The 23,611-nt window shown below is 44.7% G+C and overlaps 1 protein-coding gene and 1 long non-coding RNA gene across 10 annotated transcripts in view; one reads left to right on the top strand and one right to left on the bottom strand.

Annotated features, from left to right (window-relative positions):
* LOC108144300 (sodium channel protein 60E) overlaps positions 1-23,555 on the top strand; it is a 36,594-nt gene extending 13,039 nt beyond the window's left edge. The window contains exons 4-28 of one of the 9 annotated variants that reach the window (XM_017268988.2): positions 314-525; positions 4,566-5,185; positions 5,242-5,461; positions 5,825-5,959; positions 6,017-6,767; positions 7,291-7,505; positions 7,570-7,740; positions 7,797-7,990; positions 8,054-8,156; positions 8,217-8,345; positions 9,637-9,879; positions 9,942-12,085; positions 12,732-13,059; positions 13,128-13,228; positions 13,711-13,885; positions 13,959-14,255; positions 14,536-14,690; positions 15,467-15,600; positions 15,670-16,339; positions 16,451-16,810; positions 16,934-17,042; positions 17,293-17,474; positions 17,751-17,851; positions 19,424-19,687; positions 19,761-23,555. In XM_017268988.2, coding sequence (XP_017124477.1) covers positions 314-525; positions 4,566-5,185; positions 5,242-5,461; positions 5,825-5,959; positions 6,017-6,767; positions 7,291-7,505; positions 7,570-7,740; positions 7,797-7,990; positions 8,054-8,156; positions 8,217-8,345; positions 9,637-9,879; positions 9,942-12,085; positions 12,732-13,059; positions 13,128-13,228; positions 13,711-13,885; positions 13,959-14,255; positions 14,536-14,690; positions 15,467-15,600; positions 15,670-16,339; positions 16,451-16,810; positions 16,934-17,042; positions 17,293-17,474; positions 17,751-17,851; positions 19,424-19,687; positions 19,761-20,275 — 8,528 coding nt within the window. In that variant the 3' untranslated portion in view covers positions 20,276-23,555. Of the gene's footprint in view, positions 1-313; positions 526-4,565; positions 5,186-5,241; positions 5,462-5,824; positions 5,960-6,016; positions 6,768-7,290; positions 7,506-7,569; positions 7,741-7,796; positions 7,991-8,053; positions 8,157-8,216; positions 8,346-9,636; positions 9,880-9,941; positions 12,086-12,731; positions 13,060-13,127; positions 13,229-13,710; positions 13,886-13,958; positions 14,256-14,535; positions 14,691-15,466; positions 15,601-15,669; positions 16,340-16,450; positions 16,811-16,933; positions 17,043-17,292; positions 17,475-17,722; positions 17,852-18,869; positions 18,989-19,423; positions 19,688-19,760 lie in introns of those variants that run through there. The other 8 variants (XM_017268991.2, XM_017268987.2, XM_017268989.2 and 5 more) reach the window with 8 other exon arrangements.
* On the bottom strand, positions 3,643-4,292 carry LOC108144306. Its single transcript, XR_001774354.2, has 3 exons — positions 4,164-4,292; positions 3,955-4,045; positions 3,643-3,847 (listed from the first exon to the last, which is right to left on the bottom strand). It is a non-coding gene; the product is annotated as an uncharacterized LOC108144306 (long non-coding RNA).
* Positions 23,556-23,611: the final 56 nt, after the last annotated feature.

A 23,611-nucleotide genomic window follows, 5' to 3' on the forward strand; every position in this document is an offset into this window, starting at 1 on the left:
ATAAAATTATTTTACTTGCAAAAAGTTAAAATTAAAATTAGTTGTATTACCAAAGTCAACCATATTTAACGATGAGGTTTTTTTTTTTTTCAACCGCTCTACAATTTTTGTAAAATTGCCTTAACCCTCAAAAACTCAAATATTAATCAAAGCTTTGGATTCTTCAGAGGTATCTTAGAAAAGTTTTGGAATTAAGTGATACAAATCACTGGTACTTGGCATATTAACGATTTCTTTTTTAATATTTAAAAAAAACAGCCATAAACAAATATCAGCCATTATTTTCCGTACTAATTACTCTGATCTCTTGCAGCTGTCGCCAAGCACCAGGTCGTTGCGTATACGCAGAGGTCGCAGGTCAAGCACGAGAACCGGCACATCCAGCTGGTGCGGGAGTACGGCTTCCATCCGCGGACCAAGGCCTCCGTGGAGGACGGCGACGTGCTGCCCCGCAAGTTCGAGCCCTTTCCGGAGCACATGTACGGCAAGCCGCTGGAGGAGATTGACACCTTCATCTACGAGGAGGTGAGTTCTCATTACCCACGGCCTCACCGCAGTTGTCCGCCCATTGGCTCTAATTAAAAAGTCACACGGACGCGGACGGGGACGCGAGACCCACGGAATTCGTTTTCCTTCGCATTCCTGCCGGTTAGTGGGGTTGAAGGTATGAAGCGATGAGGCGGCGAAATGCAAGCGGCGGAAATGGAACGCCGCGCAGGGCTGTTGCTTTTGTTTTGATAGCTTCGCCTCGCTTTGGCTTGGTTTTTGTTGCACTTGCGGCATTGTGGGCACAAGTGGGGAAGTGCACTTTGGCGGCAGGGAAACCGGGGTTAATGGAAACGCCTAGAACGGCCCTCGTGGGCCCTCAAAAAGCCGAAAAGGAAATCAGCGTAAATGCCGCGCGCTCGTTAAATTTCAAAGGTGGGAATAAATTTTGGAACTACCTCAAACAAAGGACACACCAACAATTGCGCACACGTTTGTACACACAGGAAAAAAAAACATATGTAAAATCAACATAGACAATTTGTTACTTTCCTCTACAAAAATGTCACAAATTTTTTTGTTTGTTGCATTGCTTGTTAAGCTATTAAATATTAATATAACAAAACTGAAAAAGGAAAAAAAATATTTTTTTAAGTTTGTTTGCCTAATTTTTGTTACTTTATAAAAATTGAAATAGTGGAAAAACTATTAATTTTTGTTATTTATTTTTTTGTTTTTCATTTTGGCTAGTATTTGAATTGAAGCAAAAGATTAAAAATAGTAAAATGAATATTAATTTTTAATTTTTTTGTATTGTTTCAAAAATAACTATTCTGAATTAAAGATTACCTTTTTTATTGTCTTTAATCGAATCTTTACTTCTTAAGAAAACCTAAGGGACCGTAGCTCAGTGGCTAACCCTTGGGTCGAATATTTATATAGTTTATAGATGTTGATCTTAAATCCACAAATGTTCCACCCAAAAAAACATTGTTTGGAATTCCAGTGGTTAGAAACCGAGCTCAGTTGGGAAAAGTTTTAACACTTAAATGTTTGACTTTACATTTGTTATTTTTCTGTGTGCATGTGGATGTGGTGGTCGGCGCTGGAAATATGGGTCATGTCATGCACAGGGCTCCGGGCAGCAAAGTTGACAACCGTATTTACGTGACTCAAACAAACTGGCCGTAGTCGGAGTTGGAGTTGCTGCCGCAGCAGCCGCAGAGGACAAATTATAGGCGAACATGCAAGTGTACTCAAGACTTGGCGGCTATCGTTTCGGGCCACGTGTCGAGGCAAAATAATTCTGGACTGGACTGGACTGGGCTGAATAAACATGCAAGTGACCAGACCGAACGGGGCTGCAGTACAATGGACGTGAGATGAGCGTACCTGTGACGCCGGTGTGATGTGTTTATCGATCGACTGGATATCACACTAAGTCCAAGACAAACACATAGACCGGCAATCTATAATTAAATCTTATTGGCCAGAGGCTTGCAGTCCGGCAAAACCGTATTGCGAATAAGGTTGCTACCTTTCTGGGTCACAGTGACTCCTGCAATGTTGTCCCACATTCTATAATTAAATCTGTGGTAAAACAAATGTGCACTTTCCGGGTGGGTCACTGCTGAAAATCACTTCCCATCTCAGATGGCTAGTTGTTTAAGCTGTCCACAAGGCTTTGATAAAATCCTTTTCACAAAGTCTAGTTAATTCCCAGAGCAACTTAGTCACAATGACCACCCATTAAATACATCTTGTGTAGTCAAGCAAAGTCGAAAATAAAAACCAATTATGTTAGCAATGCCTTTCTCGCTCATCACTGATAAAATGTCTGCTGAAGAGTGGTTTTAATAGATCTCCCTCTTCTCAATTCTATTGGCAGTCCTAAATGGTCGTAAGCAACTAAAGTATAAGTTGAATAACACAGTCTAAAGTTAATTGTTAGTCTAGCCAAGTCAAAGTTTCACAATCAATTGATCAAAACTTTCTGTAATTAAATGTTTTAGTACCTATCAACTTTTTCTTTCAACTCCAATAGTGTGTGTTAAAAACTGGCCAAATAATTCAATTTTTCCAGACATTTGCTTTGAGTAACTTTGCTAACCATAGTTAATTGCTTTGGAATATGAGATTTTTGTTGGGCAAACCTACGCAGCTATGATAGCTCCTATGGAAAGTGGGCTCTCAAACACTGCAGCTGGAGAATCAAAGTGCTTAATTGCATTTAATGGCACTTTGCTGGCAAACACGGCCGTCTGCTCCACTCCGGCGACATGATAAGACACAGAACTGAACAAGGTCCTACACAACTTTTCATTTCGGGCACTTAAAAGTACACACGCTTATCCTTAAGCTCCCTGCTGCTGCTGCTTCTGCTGTTTGCCACAATCCCTAACCACATTTTTGGGTGGAAAGGAAAGGAAAGAAAAAGGGAATGGAATGAATGGCATGGCATGCAAATTTTTAGCCATGGTAAATGGGCAAACAGCCACCCAATCGAAATTTTAGCTTGTTACATTAAAATTTCTGCTTACTCGGCTGAGTGACTTTTATGTGTGTATTACAGTGACAAACGACCTTCAGACAAGTGGGTTGGTTCGCTGGTTGCCTGACTGGTTGACTGATTTACTGGGACATCATCCTCGGCCTCATCTGCATATATAATTGAAGAAATCAGGGCGCTAATGAACCACTTGCTTCAGGTTTAGTTTCGGCTTGGGTGGCTCCCCTCCGGCGGCAAACAAATCGATATTCCGAGTGGGGAGTGCGTGCAAGAGCGGAACGGCATGACGAGCGCAGGACACGCGCTCCCTGGGGGCACCAGCTCCTCCATCATCAGAATGCGGCCATATAATCGTATTAACTGATTTGGTAGCAACCACTCTCTGAGCCATCAATGTTTAATGGGGCCGCTCCGGCCAGCCTCCAATTGGAAATCCATAGATCCAATCTGCCGGCTGGCCAAATCTAATCCGACTCAATCTGAAAGGCAAAAACACTTTTGGCAAAACGTGCTCTCACGCACATATACACACGCGATTTGCAAATGTGGTTATGTCGAAAGAGCACGCCCGCCTCATTTTCTCTTCTTCTTTTACCACTACCACACTACCACTCTCACTCTCTCTCATTCTCATTAATAACACATGCTTTTTCTCGTGGAACCTTGGCGAAAATCCAGTAATTTATTAGAATCAATTTTTACGAGAAATGGAAACGTGAATTTTAAATGCACATGTACGTTTGTGTGAAAACTGGTTTTGCAAAATTACATTTTGGGGGCCCTTGCTTAAGGGGCTGGCCCAGTGTCGGCATGTTTCGTTTGTTGGTTTTTGGTTCAATCAATCAAAGGTTCCTGCAATTTAAACAGAAAGAAAACCGAAATTAGAACCTTGCGTGCCATAGAAGGGGATTTAGATGGGGGGGTGCTCCCGCGGGCAGCGGATGTTGAACGAAACTCACCATTTAGTGGGCGATGGCGCTGCGATTACTTGGACCTTGCACGCATCTTCCTGCGCTTACGCTTCAACCTACGCATACGCTTCTTACGCCACTGCAAAACAAGAGAAAACACTGTTAATTGCGTTTCACTAAGGCGCCAAAATTTACTAATCACTGTATTATATTTATATCAGAGAAAACAAGAATATCACTTGGAGAACTGCTTTTACCTTAGCTCTCATTTTCCTTCTGGTCTAGACGACGGTTTGAGAACGAAAGAACGAGTACCGAACGGAAGTCGGCGTGCTAACCTCGCGTGGAGATTTTGACAGCCCGCTGCAGGGTTGCACAGGGCCGTAAACGATAGTTATCGGTAGTGGCGCTGCCAGTGGGCTGGCCAGTGTTGCCATTTAATTTTAAGCCCGGGCTGCCATATCACATTCCAATTCGCTACTGTTTTATAAATTAAATTTAATATTAAATTGTTGCTAGACAAAGCAGAAAGTGGTTGAAATAAGTGGGGAACATAGTGCGGTACGCCTGCCCGTATTGGTGACTGGAGGGCAGAGAGTTCTCCAAACAGCACCCTGTACACTGCCCGCCTGTTTTTGAATTGCATTTTGCATTTGCAGACCTTCTGTGTGGTGTCCAAGCGGTTCCGCAAGAACTATATCCACCGCTTCACCGGCACCAAAAGCCTGTTCCTCTTCTACCCATGGAGCCCGGCGCGGCGCGTTTGCGTCTATATCGCGACGAACCAGTTCTTCGACTACTGCGTCATGGCCACCATCCTGTTCAACTGCATCTTCCTGGCCATGACGGAAACGGTGGAGGAGGCGGAATACATCTTCCTGGCCATCTACTCCATCGAAATGGTGATCAAGATCATTGCCAAGGGCTTTCTGCTCAACAAGTACACGTATCTGCGCAACCCCTGGAACTGGCTGGACTTTGTGGTGATCACCAGCGGCTACGCCACCATCGGCATGGAGGTGGGCAACCTGGCCGGGCTGCGCACCTTTCGCGTGCTGCGCGCCCTCAAGACGGTGTCCATCATGCCCGGATTGAAGACGATCATCAACGCGCTGCTGCACTCCTTCCGCCAGCTGGCGGAGGTCATGACCCTGACCATCTTCTGCCTGATGGTCTTTGCGCTCTTCGCCCTGCAGGTCTACATGGGCGAGTTGCGCAACAAGTGCGTGCGCCAGGTGCCCACCGACTGGACGAACGTCTCCCATGCGGATTGGCACATGTAAGAAGCATCCTTCTGGTTTCCGGAACTGTAAACTAACAGTGCATCCATTCCAGCTGGGTCAACGACACCGACAACTGGCTCTACGACGAGGATGAACTGCCCGTGCTGTGCGGCAACTTGACCGGTGCCCGCCACTGCCCCTTCGAGTACGTGTGCCTCTGCGTGGGCGAGAATCCCAATCACGGATACACCAACTTCGACAACTTCATGTGGTCCATGTTGACGACGTTCCAGCTCATCACGCTGGACTACTGGGAGAATGTGTACAATATGGTGGGTATACCAAGACCTGCGTCATTGAATTATGATGGCAGAGCTTTGATTTCATTAACTTGCTTGAAGTTGTCTAAAATGTATTAAAATTTCTTGAGTATCCGAGCGTGTTCTAATACGTTCTTAAAGGTTGGATGATTGAAATCATCCTAGCCATTCAAATTTTGCCGATGACTAAAAATTCTTAAGAAATCGCGGTTCATTGAGGATTCAATTTCCCAGATATTCATAACAGTTTTGAGAAGTTAATTCCCAGATGAAGAGTTTGCAGTCATACTCATTTGAATAATGAACAACTAGAAACATTACTTTATAGAACATAAGGTTTTCTGAAAAGAATTTAATCCCGAGACCTTTTTTTAGGTTCTGGCCACCTGTGGTCCCATGAGCGTCTCATTTTTCACGGTGGTGGTCTTCTTTGGCTCGTTCTACCTGATTAACCTGATGCTGGCCGTAGTGGCGTTGAGTTACGAGGAGGAGGCAGAGATTACGAACGAGGTGAGACCATCTTATCCTGATCCTAGTGCTTTACCAACTTGTTGTCCGTCCCTATAGGAACGGAAGAAGGACCTGCTGGACCATCGAGACGACTCCACGTTCAGCTTCGATCCGTCGGTGCTGAACGTAAAGAAACTGAACAAGAACAACAAGAAGAAAATCGACTCCAGGAAGGGTGTGCTCCTGGCCTCGTACAGCAAGAAAAAGACGCGTCGAAAAAAGGGCAAAGGCGGCAAGGAGGGCGGCTCCGGCAATGGCAATGGAAACGGCAGCAATGGCAATGAGCCCAAGTCCCACTCTGCCACGCCCAGTCCGGGACCAAGTCCACGCCACAGCGCCACGGAACGCCCCTCGGCACTCAGCCTGCAGGCGCAGAAACAGTACCAGCAGATGGAACAGCAGCACCAGTTGGCCAAAGCGTCCGGTGGCGACAGCACCAACACTGCCACCGCTCCCACTCCAAAGGGGCGCATCAGCTTTCAGGACGCCGGCGGCGGCGGCGGGGGTGTGAAGAACCCCAACATGCTGTACCCCTCGGACTATAAGGGTCAGCTCATCGCTAGCAGCCGGCAGGCGAGCTCCAACTCCAGTGGCGTGAATCGCGAGTCCTCGCAGGACGACTCCGGTGTGGTGGACGACCATGAGGAGCAGGACACGGCCAACGAGCTGGGCCACGTTTCCACCGTGGAGCTGGCCCTTTCGCCCCGTGAGGTGCGCCTCATCAAGTGCAACGGGAACATAGCCCGCATCAAGAACCACAATGTGTACGCCCTGCACCAGGAATTCTCCTCGGAGGTGGTGGTGATCGGTAAGTTTTTTATACCCTCTGGAAGGGAGAAATTGGTTTATAACGCAGTCAAGGAGACATTTCCGTCCCTATAAAGTATATATTCTTGATCATTATTTGTAGACAAGTTGATTTAGCCACGCCAGATTAAAAGCCAGAGATTTGACTCTCTTAATTGTATATCCTACAAGTGCACATAATTGTCATAGTTACCAAAGGGTTAAGGCGATCATACTCACTGTGGCTAAACGATAGATTCGTAGAACTTTCAAAATTGTATTTTTTAGTTGCACCCTGATCATGTTAAAAATATTTTTTCGAGGTGATTACTATATCATAGGGTAAAGATCGGCTACAATTTGGTAAATTTAGTTGTTTTCGAAGAAATAGGCGTTACTCTTGCCTTTGAATTGTCTTATATAATATTTTTTATCATTTTGGATCCATTCCTTGCCTAAAAGGTAATTAAAACACTGGCTTGCCGGATGTTTTTACTATTCGCGTTGTAAAATAGGATTTATTGTGTCTGTATGATCTCTCCCAGATGATTTGCCCGATCGGAACTGTGATCGCTGTGTGCACTGGTGCACCGACTACGAGAGCTGGCTACAGTTTCAAAACTGCCTCTATAAAGTGGTGCGGGATCCGCTCTTCGAACTGGCCATCACCCTTTGCATTGTGCTAAACACCGCCTTCCTGGCCATGGAACACCATGGGATGAGCGAAAGCTTTCGCAACGCCCTGGATGTGGGAAACAAGGTGAGTTTGAACTCCTCCAAAGTCAAAAAAAAAAGAATGATCTTATATTCCTCTTACCTCACAGGTCTTTACGTCCATTTTCACGTTCGAGTGCATTGTGAAGCTAATGGCGCTGTCCAAGGACTTCTTTCTGTGCGGCTGGAACATCTTTGATCTGCTGATAGTCACTGCGAGTTTGCTGGACATTATTTTCGAGCTGGTAGACGGCCTTAGTGTCTTGCGCGGCTTGCGATTGGTATTCTATTACTTTTTATTAAATATTTCCTCATTTTCATTGGTCTCATATTGTAGCTGAGGGTATTAAAGCTAGCGCAATCGTGGACTACAATGAAGGTGCTCCTAAGCATTATAATCTCAACGATCGGTGCCCTCGGCAACCTCACGCTGATTTTGGTCATAGTCATCTACATATTCGCCGTCATCGGCATGCAATTGTTCTCCAAAGACTATACGCCCGAGAAGTTCGATCCTGATCCAGTGCCAAGGCAAGACTAAAATGAGTTTTAATGAAGAACTTTGAGGCTAATTTTGTATTTACTTTTGAGCAGATGGAATTTCAATGACTTCTTTCACTCGTTCATGATGATCTTTCGCATTCTGTGCGGCGAATGGATCGAGCCTCTCTGGGATTGCATGCGAGCCGAGGAGGAGGTATGAATTTACAACCCGATGGCCATCTGAAGTGCACTCAAATTGCAATATATTCCACAGCAAGGAGCCTCCACATGCTTTGCCATCTTTCTGCCGACACTCGTCATGGGAAATTTTATGGTGCTCAACTTGTTCTTGGCCCTGTTGCTCAACAGTTTCAACTCCGAGGAGCTCAAGTCGAAAAAAGAGGCAAGTCCACTGTTGTTCCCATTGACCGTGATCCGATTCCTGTTTCTAAGCGTTCGTGAATGTATATGTCTTTATGTCTATGTGTGTGCCAGAAAAGTTACTTAAACAACCGAACAACTAAACTCAAGTCGCTCGAAAATCGACAGGGGAGAGATAACATCTCTCCGTGTCATAAAACGATCCCCTAAAATGATTGAGAAGATCGATGGTTAGATCGATACCTAAATGTTTGAGTTGTATTTGTCTTGCACCTTTATATATATGTGGTTTTCGGTGTTTATGTGTGTCTCTGAGTGTGAGAACTACTTAGCTTCATCCTGATCGCGCGGTGGCACCCCTGGAATTGAAGTACCAGTTGAATTATACACCATCCGATCTGTGGCACTCTTTTCTTTTCAAGAGCAAAATCGATTATCATTTTCATGTTTTCTAAAATTCCCCTTCAAAATTTCATCACTATCTGCATTGTGTTACTAACTGTGCTAAATGTTTATCCCATACTATACTAACTATACTGACTAAAAAATTTAACCTATAATATAAACACCCTGCACAGGGAATAAGGTACTTTTCTCCTTGCCTTTTGCCGAGTTCTTCAGTTCGGCTCTGTCCGAATTCTGTTTTCATGGGGCTTGTTCTGAGGCCATTTACATTCAAACACTTTCAAACTGCATCGAAGTCAAGGCCAGAACAGACCTCATCAAGTCTCGTTTAAGTCTCAATGTAGGTCTACATGTAAAAACAATTTTTAAAATGCACTTAAGCGTAATCCAATTAACCCAATTTCTGTCGTCAACTTTGCACAATGCGGTTTAAATTTTGACTTACCACACACACACACACACACACACAAAACACACCCAACACTAAACACGAACAAAACAAACTAAACCAAATGTAAAACAATTTAAATACACTGAAAACGTTAAACAGATTTTCAAGAAGAAGGTAATTTTTCCAACTAAACCGTTCTTACTTGCTTTAAACTTGCTTGCCTCGTTTGCGTTAACCAATCCATATCTAAATCCAATCCAGACATACTGTATGTGTAAATACTTATAGTGTAGTCAAACGTTGATCAGGCTAATGAGTATAAGTTGTAATCTTTTGTGTTGCCTGCCCTTAGCGTTCTAAGTTCTAAGTTCTGTATGCATTGGATCCCTAATCGTGAAATGTTTATATCGATGTCTATTCAAAAACTCAAATCTTGTAGCGAACTCTTCAGTTGAGTTTCTCCCCCCATTTACTTTGACTGTATGCTAATGCTGTGCCCGATCTCTGATCCAAATAGGAAGTGGGCGAAGAGTCCAAGCTGGCGAGGAGCATCGAACGCGTGCGCGACCTCATACGCAAGAAGCGGCAGGAGCGCAAGGATCGCAAGGAGCGCAAGTTTGCGGACAAGTTCCAGCAGATCGTGCTCGATGCCCAGCAGGCGCATGCTCAGGCTCATTCCCAACAGGCTGCGGTGGGTGTGGAGAGGGGCGAAAAGGCGGGTGTGCTGGCCGAGACCAAGATACACAGACTGAGCTATCAGGTGAGCTAAAGTTAAATACCTTTCTTCCTAGCAACTAACCTCAAAATCTATTTGCCTCTAAGGAGTCTATGAACCGGCCAGTTTCGGGCTCTGATTTTGGCTTCCAAATTCCGCTGCACGACGGCCTGCACACTATTGTGGATGGCCTGGAGTATGATGAAACAGGAGACTTGCCCGAGCAGATCCAGCTGCAGGCACATCCACTGCCACCCACCTCAGACTCGCTGCCACCCACCTACGAAAGCGCCATGATGGCAGCCTTTCCCCCTCTCAATGGGAATGGGAATGGAAACGGGAATGGCAATGGCAATGGACAAAATCTAACGCCTTTTAGCCATTCAGAGCGCCGACTGCAGCACCAAATCTCCTCTGGAGTGAGCACCCAGCTGAATGATTCCCGGGAAGAGGCCACCTGCACGGAGTCCATTGAGCTGCGCATGCTGGGCCAGTACAACTCCACGGACACGGATCCGTATGCCAACGACCAGCGCAGCGGCTGTGGCTCCTTTAACCGCGGCGACTCGCTGCCCGACAACTCCTTGCAGCACGACGAGGCCTATCTCAAGTACCAGAAGTCCCTGCTGACGCGTTCGCCCAGCTACCGCAAGTCGCTGGACCGCCTGTCCCAATCCAGCGGACAGTCGCAGCGATCGCTGCTCAAGTCGGAGGAGGCGGAGATGCGGCGCCATTCGAGCGGCCATTCGCTCAACTCCATATCGATCGAGCAGGACGAACTGCTGTCGCAGCAGGGCAATCTGCGCGAGGAACTGCTCAACTGCGACCAAAAGGATCTCTTTCAGTTTCTGCAGGAGGACCAGGACGAACCCAGGTCGAACCTGAGCTGCATCTCGAATGCCATGAGATCGCGACGTCCCTCCAGTCAGTTTGGACAGCAGCCAGAGAGCGAGGCGCTGATAGAGCACTCCGAGTTCGACAACATCATCCAGAGCTTCGAGAAGGAGCTGGAGGAGATCAAGCGCAGTACTACATCCCTGGAGCGCAAGCTTTCCAATCTATCGGAGCCCTCGCCGGCGGCCGATGAGGCCACCAAGGCCATAATGGAGCACATTGCCATCATTACGGGCGCCTCGGAGCGTTCGGCCGCCGATGAGGTGGTGCATCCGCTTAATCCCTACGACAGTTATGACCTGTCCAGCGTGCCACGGCGTTCGCAGTCCGTCAGCGCTGCCGCTCAGCGGCAGTCGGTGAAATTGAAGCGGCGCAGTCTGGAGAAGCAGCGCAAGATCGACGAGGACTTCAGCATCTCCAATGAGATACGCAAAATCTGTGATCAAATTCACGCCCCTTTCGTGGCCATGGAAGCCATGGCAGTGGCAGCCACCCAGCCCAGCAGTCAATCGCCCTTTCTGCGGCGCAAGATCGATCCGTTCACGGTGCAGTTTGATCGCTTCAAGCGGCTCTCCCTGATCGAGCGTGTGGAGGAGCTGCCCGAGGAGGAGAAGCCCATCTCCACGCTGCGCATCGAGTCGGAGAAGATGCCGCGCAAGTTTCTCCACGGACACGACCAGTTGCGATTGGACAGCCTCTCGCTGAAGAGCACCAATTCGTACGAAAATCTGCTCATCCAAAAGCAAAAGCTATCGCCCGCCACGCCGCCCACCTCCTTGAAATCGAGCATCGAGCCACCGACACTGGCGCAAATTTCATCGCTAAAGACCACCCCGCCGCTGGCTGCTCTCACCGAGCACCAGCAGCACTTTCATGCCACGAGCATCCAAGCAGCACCCACTCAGAGTCAGGGTCAGGGACAGGGCCACAATGCCCAAGCCAATGCCCACACCCATGCCCATGCCCATGCCCAAGCCCATGGCCATGCCCACTCGAGGCGACGTCCGGAGCATCCACAATCGACGCTAGACAAAGCCGCATCCTTCCAGTCCGCTCGCACCGAGTCGCACAGCTCGGGAGCGGCCGACACGAGCTCTGCGGCCCAAAAGACTGAGCTGTCGCAGTCACAGTCGGCCAACCAACCGCCAGAGTCGGCCAGCCAAAAGCCGACGTCGGCGTTCACGCGACTGACCGAAAAACCATGGCATTGTTTGGTTTCCTACGTAGACGATCTCACTGTCGGTGGGAGACGTAACTCGCAGGGAGCTTACAATGATCCCATGACTTTTCCGAGCTATGGGGCCACCAAGCCGCCCAAGGTGCCCGACGACTGTTTTCCCCAGAAGTGCTACGATCAGTAAGTATATCAAATACCCACTTAGGAAGAGTAAGGCAGATTCACCACCTGCCCTTATCAAAGAATCCATTACAACAGTAGAACACTACTATAAGATTTTGGTAGCAAAGAAGGCCATAATAATGGAAATAATATATTAAATGCATGTTAATCGTTAATCATTATTTATTTTTAAGCGAAATACACTTTAGAACTATTCTTTACCACAGATTTTAATCTTCTCATTATTTTAAGCAATTTCGTCACACCGTGAATGGACCATAGTCGTTACATTTTTAATTTACATTTTTGCCAACGATCAACAAACTGCCAAGATATCAAGAAACCAATGGTTCAAAAAATGGTTACCTTAAACCGCCAAATAATATAAAATTCTGATAAACATAATCAGATATATAGATAAATAAGCTTACCTTATTTATCTGAATGTTTTGGTTAGTGACGAATTTTCACATAGGGTGCAAAATTACCTCTGATGTAAAATTTGTTTATTTTTTGTCTTCAGTTTTTAAAATATTATAGATCGACATGGTATTTTTAATGAAAAATTATATTTAAATTATACACTTAATGAAAAAATAATGGCTTTGAAAGAGTCTGCCCTACTTCGGAATTTTACTAATCTAATTTAAAAACTCCATTTCAGCTTCTATTTTCGCTGCCCCTGGTTTATGAGCTGCATGGACACGCAGAGCGCGAAGCACTGGACGCGCGTGAGGACGGCTGTCTTGACGGTTGTCGATACTCCGGCCTTTGAGTGGTTTGTGCTGGTGCTGATCTTTGCGTCGAGTATCACGCTCTGCTTCGAGGACATCAACTTGGACAAGAACAAGACGCTGAAGCGTGTGCTCTACTGGATCAACTTCTCCTTCTGTCTGATATTCGTGGTGGAGATGATACTCAAGTGGCTGGCGTTGGGCTTCTCCAAATACTTTACCAGCTTCTGGACTATACTCGACTTTATAATAGTGTTTGTAAGTAGTTGATTTTGGATTGGATCTGGCAAGGTAGCTTCAATAACCAAGTTGTTTTTCATTTACAGGTGTCGGTTTTCTCGCTGCTCATTGAGGAGAATGAAAACCTGAAGGTACTGCGTTCGCTGCGCACTTTGCGAGCCCTACGACCGCTGAGAGCCATCTCTCGGTAAGTTGACAGTCGCTGGTTCCCTCGATAGGCTGCACCACAACCTATTCAGACATCCGTGCATCTGGTGAAGAAAGCTTTCTGCGTAGGATCTTCCGCCTCTTTTTCTATCACTACTACTACTACTGATCTCTCTTTTCCGGGGGAGGATGCGATCCAAGAGCCGTGTGCAGTGTTTAATACAATCTCGTCTTCTTTATGGATTTCGAATAGAAATACGTACTCGTAGTAGAACACGCATTGCATCGTCCTCGCCTCCGTCCTCGTCCTCGTCCTTGAATCTGTTTAGTCTGTAGCTGGAGTCTCCTCTTCCTCTGTTAACTTTGTATAATGTAGATATGTACATATGTATAGATAGATACTAAGTTAGCCAATGACTCATCCGTTCATCTGTATACGTATCCATCTGACCAAGACCACTTAGCACCACCTGCGTCCATCCCGTAATGACTAGCATCTTTCATCGTCCATTTCTATTCCAGGTGGCAAGGAATGCGGATTGTAGTAAACGCTCTCATGTATGCAATACCATCAATTTTCAATGTGCTTTTGGTTTGTTTAGTTTTTTGGTTGATCTTCTCAATAATGGGTGTTCAGTTCTTTGGTGGTAAATTTTTCAAGTGCGTCAATGAGATGGGCGAATTGCTGCCGATAACTGTGAGTAGATGTCTGCGATGTAGCTTTCCAATCTCCCATCATTGAAATCGTGCTAATTTATGTTGAATTTCAGGAGGTGAACGACAAGTGGGACTGCATCGAGCAGAACTACACGTGGATCAACTCGAAGATCACCTTCGACCACGTGGGCATGGGCTATCTGGCCCTGCTGCAAGTGGCCACCTTCGAGGGCTGGATGGAGGTGATGGCCGACGCGGTGGATGCCCGCGGAGTGGACCTGCAACCGCAGCGGGAGGCCAACCTATATGCTTATATTTATTTTGTTATATTTATTGTGTGCGGATCGTTCTTCACACTCAATCTGTTCATTGGAGTTATTATTGATAACTTCAACATGCTCAAGAAGAAGGTAAGTCCGTTGGCCTATGCTTCTGTGCATCCACACATGTGAATCACCTATGCATTCGATCGATCCATCCAGCTATTTCATTTTATTTGAACGCTGAATTGTCGGCGTTTTGTTGTCTATTTTTAATCCTTCAAAGTTATTGTGTTGCTGTGCTGTGACCAGTTGTGTTCATATAATATATATATATATATATATGTTTAGCATATCGCTTAGTGTGTTACATAACCGTGGATTGTACATATATAATTAAATGTTCATTCTATTCTCATCACTTTTATAGTATGAAGGAGGAGTGTTGGAAATGTTTCTCACCGAATCTCAAAAACACTATTACACGGCTATGAAAAAATTGGGACGAAAGAAACCACAGAAAGTTATTAAGCGACCTATAAATCATTTTTTAGCTATGTTTTATGATTTATCCAATTCGAGAAGGTAAACAAACCCGTCAATCAACCCATGAACCAACCAATCTCAATCTAAGACCAGCAAATTACGTATATCTAATTATAGTTTGTACTTACTATTAGTCCTGCTCTCTGCCCTGTCTTCTCTGAATCTCTGAATCTAACTAACTAACTCTTGTACTAACTAACTAACTCGTATGCTAACGCGTAGTTTTGTCGGTTAGGCCCACAACACATCTATAGAATGTTTCTGATTTGGTGATAAAATTCATTTGAACACTTGTAATTCCCGGCATTTTTGATCAGATCTCCGGTGCTTGTCCCAAGCAAACACCGTCAAAAATGCCTATATCTTCTGTGTTCTGTACTCTGTATTCTGTATTCTATATTCTGTACTCTGTATTCTGTATCCTCTATTCAAATGCATACTTCTTAAAGTTCTGTAGAGCACCTTTTAATACTAGTACTACTAATGACGACTGATATGAATTAGATACTTTTCAAAATATCTGACCTAAAGCACTCTGGGCATGTTCAATCTGTGGGATGAGTAGCAGTCCTTTGGCTTCTCCAGCCGCCCATTTGGGATTTCACCCCTTGTGTGTACAACCAGCATGTGTATAGTTAGCCCTAGCTCTAGTCTACTTTCTATAATTCTATGCAATGGTGCTCCTCGCAATGCCTGTACATAATCCCCTTTTTTTTTCCAAATCCCTGAGGAGCACTGCATTTTCGGCCAGCCCGAAGTTTGTCGGTCATGTCGAGTGTCATGTATTAATTGAAATCAACTTTCGTGATGTGCAGGTTCGAGATTGCGATCTTTGTACTGATATTTCTCAACATGCTTACCATGGGCATTGAGCACTACGATCAGCCGCATGCGGTGTTCTTCATCTTGGAAGTGAGCAACGCTTTCTTTACCACCGTGTTTGGACTGGGTAAGTGGTTAGATTTAGACTCTCTATAAGTTCCCATCGATTGATTGACATTTCATTCGCCGCCCGCAGAAGCCATTGTGAAGATCGTGGGCCTGCGTTACCACTACTTCACGGTGCCGTGGAACGTGTTCGACTTCCTGCTGGTGCTGGCCTCCATCTTCGGCATTCTCATGGAGGACATCATGATCGACCTGCCCATCAGTCCGACGCTGCTGCGCGTGGTCCGTGTCTTCCGGATTGGGCGCATCCTGCGGCTGATTAAGGCCGCCAAGGGCATCAGGAAGCTGTTGTTCGCCCTGGTGGTGTCGCTGCCCGCCCTCTTCAACATTGGAGCCTTGCTGGGATTGATCACGTTCATTTATGCCATCCTGGGCATGTCGCTGTTCGGGCATGTAAAGCTCCAGGGCGCCCTCGACGACATGGTAAATTTCCAGACCTTCGGACGGAGCATGCAGTTGCTGTTCCGGCTGATGACTTCGGCCGGATGGAACGATGTGCTCGAGTCGCTGATGATCCAGCCGCCGGACTGTGACCCCTTCATCCACGGACAAACGAACGGCAACTGCGGCCATCCGCTGCTGGCCATCACCTACTTTACGAGCTTCATCATCATCAGCTACATGATTGTGATCAATATGTACATTGCCATCATCCTGGAGAACTTTAACCAGGCCCATCAGGAGGAGGAGATCGGCATTGTCGAGGATGATCTGGAAATGTTTTACATTCGCTGGTCCAAGTAGGTGTACTCACTGTCTCACTGTCTCACTGTCTCGCTGGCAATAAGGATTAGCCGTCTAACTATTCAAAGACAACTAACTGATGACTGTTCGAACTGATTTACTTGCAGATATGATCCACATGCCACCCAATTTATACACTTCTCGCAACTGTCCGATTTTATTGCCTCTCTCGATCCACCATTGGGCATCTCGAAGCCCAATAATGTCGCTTTAGTGTCATTTAATCTGCCCATCTCTAAGGGCAATAAAATACACTGCCTCGACATTTTGCACGCGCTCGTGAAGCACGTGCTAGGTCATGTCGAGGAGACCGATAACTTCAAACAGTTGCAGGAACAAATGGATGTCAAGTTCAAGAAACAGTTTCCAACGCGCAAAGAATTGGAAATTGTTTCGTCGACGCGGATCTGGAAGCGCCAGGAAAAGGCGGCCAAGACCATTCAGACTGGCTGGAAGGAGTATTTGCGGTACTACAATTACCAAACACCAGCCAATAACCTCACCCTAGCATTCTCAATCTCAATCTCAATCGACCCCCTCACCTGATTCCCATGACTTGCTAACCACCATGTGGCGTTGTATTTTCACAGGCGCAAGCGGGAGAAGGAGCGCTCCAACTCCGGCGACAGTGCCACCCAAACCTCCAGCCCAGGCGGATGGCAATCGAAGCTCTCAGCCTTGAACTTCTTCCACCTTCAGGTGAGTGCATCCGGGGGTTTCACCAGCTTAAGGGCAAGATTTGGGTAAGCTTGAGACATTTAAAGAGTAATCTCGTAGGTAATAGTGTTCAAAATTTCAGAATTCGGTGCAGTCGTTCTGAAGTTATGATAAATACGCTTAAAACTTGTATACATAAATATACTAATGCTTGTGAACAGTTATAAACACACCACATTCTTGAAATATTTGCATAAATTTAAATCGCTTAACTTGTTCTGATACTTCGCAGGTGAGTCGACGTGGCACCGCCTGCTCCAGTCGGGCCTCGTCCCGGAAATCCTCGCGTGCCTCAGACGCCTCCGATCTCAGCGAACTGGCAGGACCCTGGCTGAATCTGCCCCTGATGCTCGTCTCGGGGGCCGATGACGTGGTCAAGGACATCAAGCAGCAGAGCGACGAGATGGGCAAACGGTATTTATCTTGGCTCCAACTGCATCAACCCACCCACATCGACACACTACATTGACATATACACAACAAACAAACACACACACACTGACACGTAGACATTCCATGTATGTTTGTGTTTCATGGCTGCGATGAATTTGAAATGCAATTTTTAGACGAAAACAAAAGGCTTCCCATGCTCTCATGCCACCATAACATGCAACAAGAAAAGAACATAACCGTCGATAAATTAACGTTTTGTGTGTCCACAGTGTATATGAACTTAAGCCCTATTTCTAGCAAATCCTCTTGTATCTCCCTAAACTATGAGTCCCTGCTGGCAGATATGGTCACTGCCGTTCTCAGAAGTGGCTCGCAGCCCAGTGGCTTGAATTACCTAGGTAAAGGCAATCTGCTTAGCTTAGCTTAGCTGGCAAACTATAACCTACTATTTACTACGTACAAACTTAAATCTTACAACAGACAACAATCAGAAACCAATATCAATATCAATATCAAAATCAGTATCAACAACAAATGAAACAAGCAATCTTACAATCTCCGTTTTTAGTTATCACCCATACTCGTTGTAAATTCAGCTAGCTTAAGTATATGTATCTTTTGAATCAACTATCCAGTCGACTACTTATACGTATCCTATCTAGTATTTCCATCCAAACTCGACTCTCAATCCAACTCAGCTCATTTAAGCGAACGCAAGCAAAGTCTGTCAAAAACTCATATGCCGCCAGAAGCTCTCTCTACAGCAACAACTTTCCAATTCAATTATTATTCAACAACTATCAGAACAAGCTAACACAGTTAACTGCAGTTTTCAAACATTCGAGTAAATGCCTATAATAAGATTATTTGTAAGTAGCGGCCTAACCGGAATCCTTTTGAAAACCAATCCGTAGATCAACCCACTTCGACTTCACCCGACTCGCCGAAACTAATTTGCGATGGACACGAGAATGCGCAATTATAGTTCATTTTGATTGGTTGCTTGCCCTTATCTAGATCGTTAATATAGTTTGGCTATCAATAAGTACTCTCATTTAGTTTAATCGTAGCTTACTGAATATGTTCACCAGGTAATTGGAACTGTAAGACTAAATCTCATATGAATTCGATTTTCATCCGCCTTTCATGATAATAATGTACAGCTTCTTTAGTGTCGAAAGCTTTACTTTCTTTCCTTTGTTATTTCGTCAAAAAATTGCAGCTATCGTTGAAACGAAACAATCTTCGCCTCGACCTTTTTAATGTGAACCGACCTTTCTGAACCCAAACCCAAACCCAAACCCGAAACCGAACCCAAACCCGAACATTTTACATCCAAATTCAGATAAATGAAATTTATGCTTATGATTGTTATTATGACTGTTATTCCAACTACTAAACTATTACTATTATTAGCGGTAGCATATTTGTGGAAGCGCCTAGAGCAAGTCGTCGCCGAAGCTTTTATAATTTCTTTTTGCGTCATCAGGATGCTGTCGATGACAGCTTAACCTCACCTTCAGTACATAGAAAAAGTAATTATTGACAAGTGCCTCTACTCACTATCCACTCGACCTAGTTATCCAGTTACCCAGTTATCCAGTTATCCAGTTACCCACACCTATCTACCATTCACGACTCAATTGCGCAATTTGTAAATACTATCTGTGTACATAGCCAGCACTTCAACCACCACTGCACCACTGTCTGAATCTCAGTCAGCATCAGTATCAGTATCAATCTCACATGTTTGTGGCTTTAACTCCATTGAGATGCATTCGCATTCCATTCGAAACCAATCTTGCATTCCTAGTTGTAAGCTTATGTTCTTGACTCATCATCAAATGCCTAAATATCTAACTATCTGTCTATTCTGATCTGACCTACCTATCTGTCCACACAACCTTCGTACTTGTGCGTTGTGCTGACACAATTGCCCGACACTAATGCGTGCCTTTCACCCACAACAGCTGCTATGAACAACACGACCAACACCACCTCAACCTCCGCCTCTGGCACGGCCTCCTCCACCGCCACAGCCTCCGCCAGTGGCTGTAACCCGGCAGCCACCTGCTCCTCCGCCTCCGACGGCGGATCCGAACGACACCAGGCGGTGGGGGTGGGACCGCCTCCCTCACGTAAGCGCGCCTCTAGTTTCATTCGCAAGAAACCGCCCCTAGAAAGAGGTTTGTCAGCACAAAGCGCTTTAAGAGTAAACAAGAACGCTTTTGTCTGTATGTGTGATTTGTACCTGCCATCATCCCACTGAGCAGCCCACTAAAGTCCCACTCTTTTGCCGTCTTCCAGCCGAGGCGCCAGCTCCCGAGGTGATCGTGACCAGGCCATCGCCGGACCAACAGATGCATCCCCATTCGCTTAGCCTGCGACCGGACAATGCCACGTTGGTCCATGTCCTGGTGCATCGCGAGAGCGAGGAGTACAAGGAGGAGGATGAGGGCAGCAGACCATCCTCGCCTCCTGGCGGAAATGGCAATGGAAGTGGCTTCGACAGGCTGAGCAAGCAGGCGCCACCGCAGATACGCATTAGTACCGGCTCGGTGGAGAGCTCCATGGACTCATGCACTATGCCCACGGTGCAGATCATGGTGGACAGCCCCAAGGATCCGCCGCGCGGTGACTTCAGCCTTGCGGGGGCCATCGAGGATGTTGATCTGCCCATCGATGTGAATGTGCAGGGCGACACATCGCAGGTGTTCTACGACTACAATCCAGACAAGTCCACTGGTGACCATTTGGTAGAGGAGGAGGAGCAGAAGGAAGAAGTGCCGGACGAGCAGGCTCTACCAGACAGACAGAGATGACCTCCGGTCAACGATCCGCAGCGGGATTCGAACAGCAGCAGCAGCCAGAGTAGCAGCAGCAGTAGCAGTGCCGGTGCCAGTGCCAGTGCCAGTGCCAGGAGCAGCTCCTCGTCCTCGTCGTCGATGGCATCGGCAGCGACAGCGACAGGTCCCGCAGTGCGACGTCCAAGTTGACAACCTCCAGTCTGAGTGCGTATTCGATGCCGATTCCTGTGTGCATTTGTCTCAGAACTCGTAGTTTCTTAGGCTTAGGAATAGGCTTAGTCAGATGGGGCGGGGCTCGCCTCTTTGTTATCATAGTCGATTACCTATATAATTATATACTAGTCGCTTTATACGATATACATACGATATATACACATATACAGATACAAATACGGAGAGCTATCCAAATTTATACATACAACATACAATATCAATCTAAGGAGGAAATCAATATTAACTATGTTAACAAGAACGTGCATTAAACCGTTGTAGTACTCGAATCAAATCAAAAATCCGTAGGAGTCGGTATCGAAATCGAAAACGGAAACGAAATCGGAATCGGAATCGCCTACATTATATGGTTATTGTCACAATCAGAATTGAGTAAGAGGAGATTTGTCGGTAGTTTACTGCCCGATTTAGTTGTAGTCGAATGGGTTGACCCACTGAGAAAAGAATTGAATATGATATAATATAATATTCTACCTTCTACGTGGGCCGACTTTTTTGAACATTTTCGAAGGTTGTTTTTGAACTATACAATACATAGAGATTGGCATTACATGCATACATTACATGTGTAACTAACTATCGCGGTTAGATCTAGGCTCATAACTGTAGTGTTTGTTTTCTCAATTATCGACCTGCATATACGACGGTATATGTGAATAGTATCTAAATACATTTTGTACATATGCCAAAGGAAGTATTTTAAACTAAAGAGCTAATATAATATTATAGTTACCGACATACGACATTAGTTAGAGACAATTTATTGAAATATTTATAAAGGTTTTTCGTTACGAAGGCGCATCAAATTGCCGATTACCAATACAATTACGATAGCGAATATTATCCATTACCGATTGTTCGAAGTACAAAAGCGAAGTATTAGTAGAATTGATTATTATTATTATTATGATTATTACATGGTATTGTACATATCTTATGGCCCATCCCATTTCGTTTTCTCATCCATCTGTAGGAACTAAGCCAAAAAACCATGTCAAGTGATGTACTCAATACACACTCACGTATTTAAATCAAACCTAATCCCAGTCGGGATCTAGCCACTACCACTACACTGCACTCTTCTCGAAATCGCAATTGAAATCGTTAACTAATCAATCCAAGTAAACCCGAAATCAATCAGCAGACCTACCTAAGTACCAGCGAGATGAACTTTTATAATTGTGACGCGCTTAGTTTTAGTTTATTTCCGATTAAGTGTGGCCGAAACAATCAAATTAAATCAAATCAAAGCAAAGCAAGATGCAACCATTGTGGTCTTCAATGAAAAGAACAACCTACAAGCTTCCACAATAACTCTATTTTAGCACAATGATTTACAATTTACACTCGACTTCTTTGTACGATTTTAATAATGGTTAGGTTGGGCCAAGTTTCCAAGAAACTCGCCTTGTTACTTTGTTACTTTTTAAGTGTTGTTCTCTCTCTTAAGTCTCCATTGTGATCGCATTAAGTTTAAACATCGAACCAGGACATAAGTTGAGAATATAAACAAATACCGATTACCGAATACTGAATACTGAATACCGAATTACTTGTGCACACTTTAATCGACGAAAAGTCGAGTCTACGCTACTCTTACTCTACTTTCATAACTTAACAACAGACAATCAGACAGCGATTGATAGTAAATTGAAATTCTATGGTACCAACTAAATCGTTTTCTCCAGGAACAAACAACCAAATGAACGTACACACAACAACTTAATTGTGATTTTAACTGCAATTTTTACACATAAAATAAAACAACTAAGGTCATAATTTTTAATTAGAATTGTTAACAAAGGAAACAAATCCAACAACAGACAGAAACCAAACACTCGTCAATTAAGTGATATTTAATAATGGTACGTACTCGTATTCGATTGTACATAAACGAAAAACGATTATGATAATGATAACGAAATAGCAATAGAACCTCATCCAACCACAAAAACAAAAGAAAAAACAAGCAAAAAATTACAAAAAAAAGGAAAGTTTTACTTTTAGTTATCTTCAAAAAAAAAAGAAAATTACAAAAAAAAAAAAAACAAACCGATTAAAAAGATATTACGATTAGAGAGCGAGACGAGACCAATCGGAGCGATGCAATGATGTGGAATGTTTAATTTAGTCATAGAGTATAACGACAATAAAATGAATGAGGCATATTCAATTAAATAGACACGAATTCGAGGCGTCATCGTTAACAAACCAAAAACTAAAGCTAAAACTCAAATTAACAACAGGCAGGCCACAGTCACACACAAATGGGGATAATAACGACAAAACGTAGCTCTTAGATATTATCGAATCGTATCGTACTCGTAATCGCAGTAGATCAAGCTATGCTCCCAGTCAAGTTAAGCCAATAGCAAAAATCGAACCAATCGAAAACGGAAACGGACGGAAACGGAAACAGAGGAGACAGAACCGAGTCCTATGCATTTAAAGCTTACGGCACCGCAAAAGCAGGACATTAGGATGATGCTGGAACACATAAAGTACACAAAAATATATACCTATATAGTTAGCAACAACGCGGCTGGTTTGATTAGGCATGCCTTACAGAATACACGATTTTATTTAAATATACATATTTATTGTTGAGATTAAAGTATATACGAACGATAGGAGTTAAACGTTTCATCAAAGGTCAGGCTACCAGCAGCAGCAGTAATAGAAGACGAATAATACCATTTAAATCAGGAGCTAAGAAGCTAAAACGAATCAGAAGTCGTAGGACATCGTTCAACACGCTCTGAAAACTAAGTCAATTATTTTTATTTGCCACTTTTAAGGTCCTAGTCCTAGTCCTAGTCCTGCAACAATAACAGCAGTAACTAAACTAAAGTTAAATAGTAATTCGTAATCTAGCTTTGCTTATCATTGCCTGCGCTCAGTTAGCTCCTCACACCACGCTCCAATAGATCAAATCAGAGTTGTGGTCCGTTGCCGCTGTCGGAAGTCATTTGGAACAATAATTAGGCTGAAAATTGTTAACAAATTATGAACGAACGCGCTTAGTTTGCATCAATTTCCTCTCGGATTTCCATTGCCGTTGATTGCCTCGTTAGCCCTTTAGGTCCGTGAAATTCGATTTGGTCCGCTACGCTCAGTTCA

The sequence above is a fragment of the Drosophila elegans genome, unplaced genomic scaffold (genome assembly GCF_018152505.1).
Source record: "Drosophila elegans isolate 14027-0461.03 unplaced genomic scaffold, ASM1815250v1 contig_183, whole genome shotgun sequence".
Lineage (NCBI taxonomy): Eukaryota > Metazoa > Arthropoda > Insecta > Diptera > Drosophilidae > Drosophila > Drosophila elegans.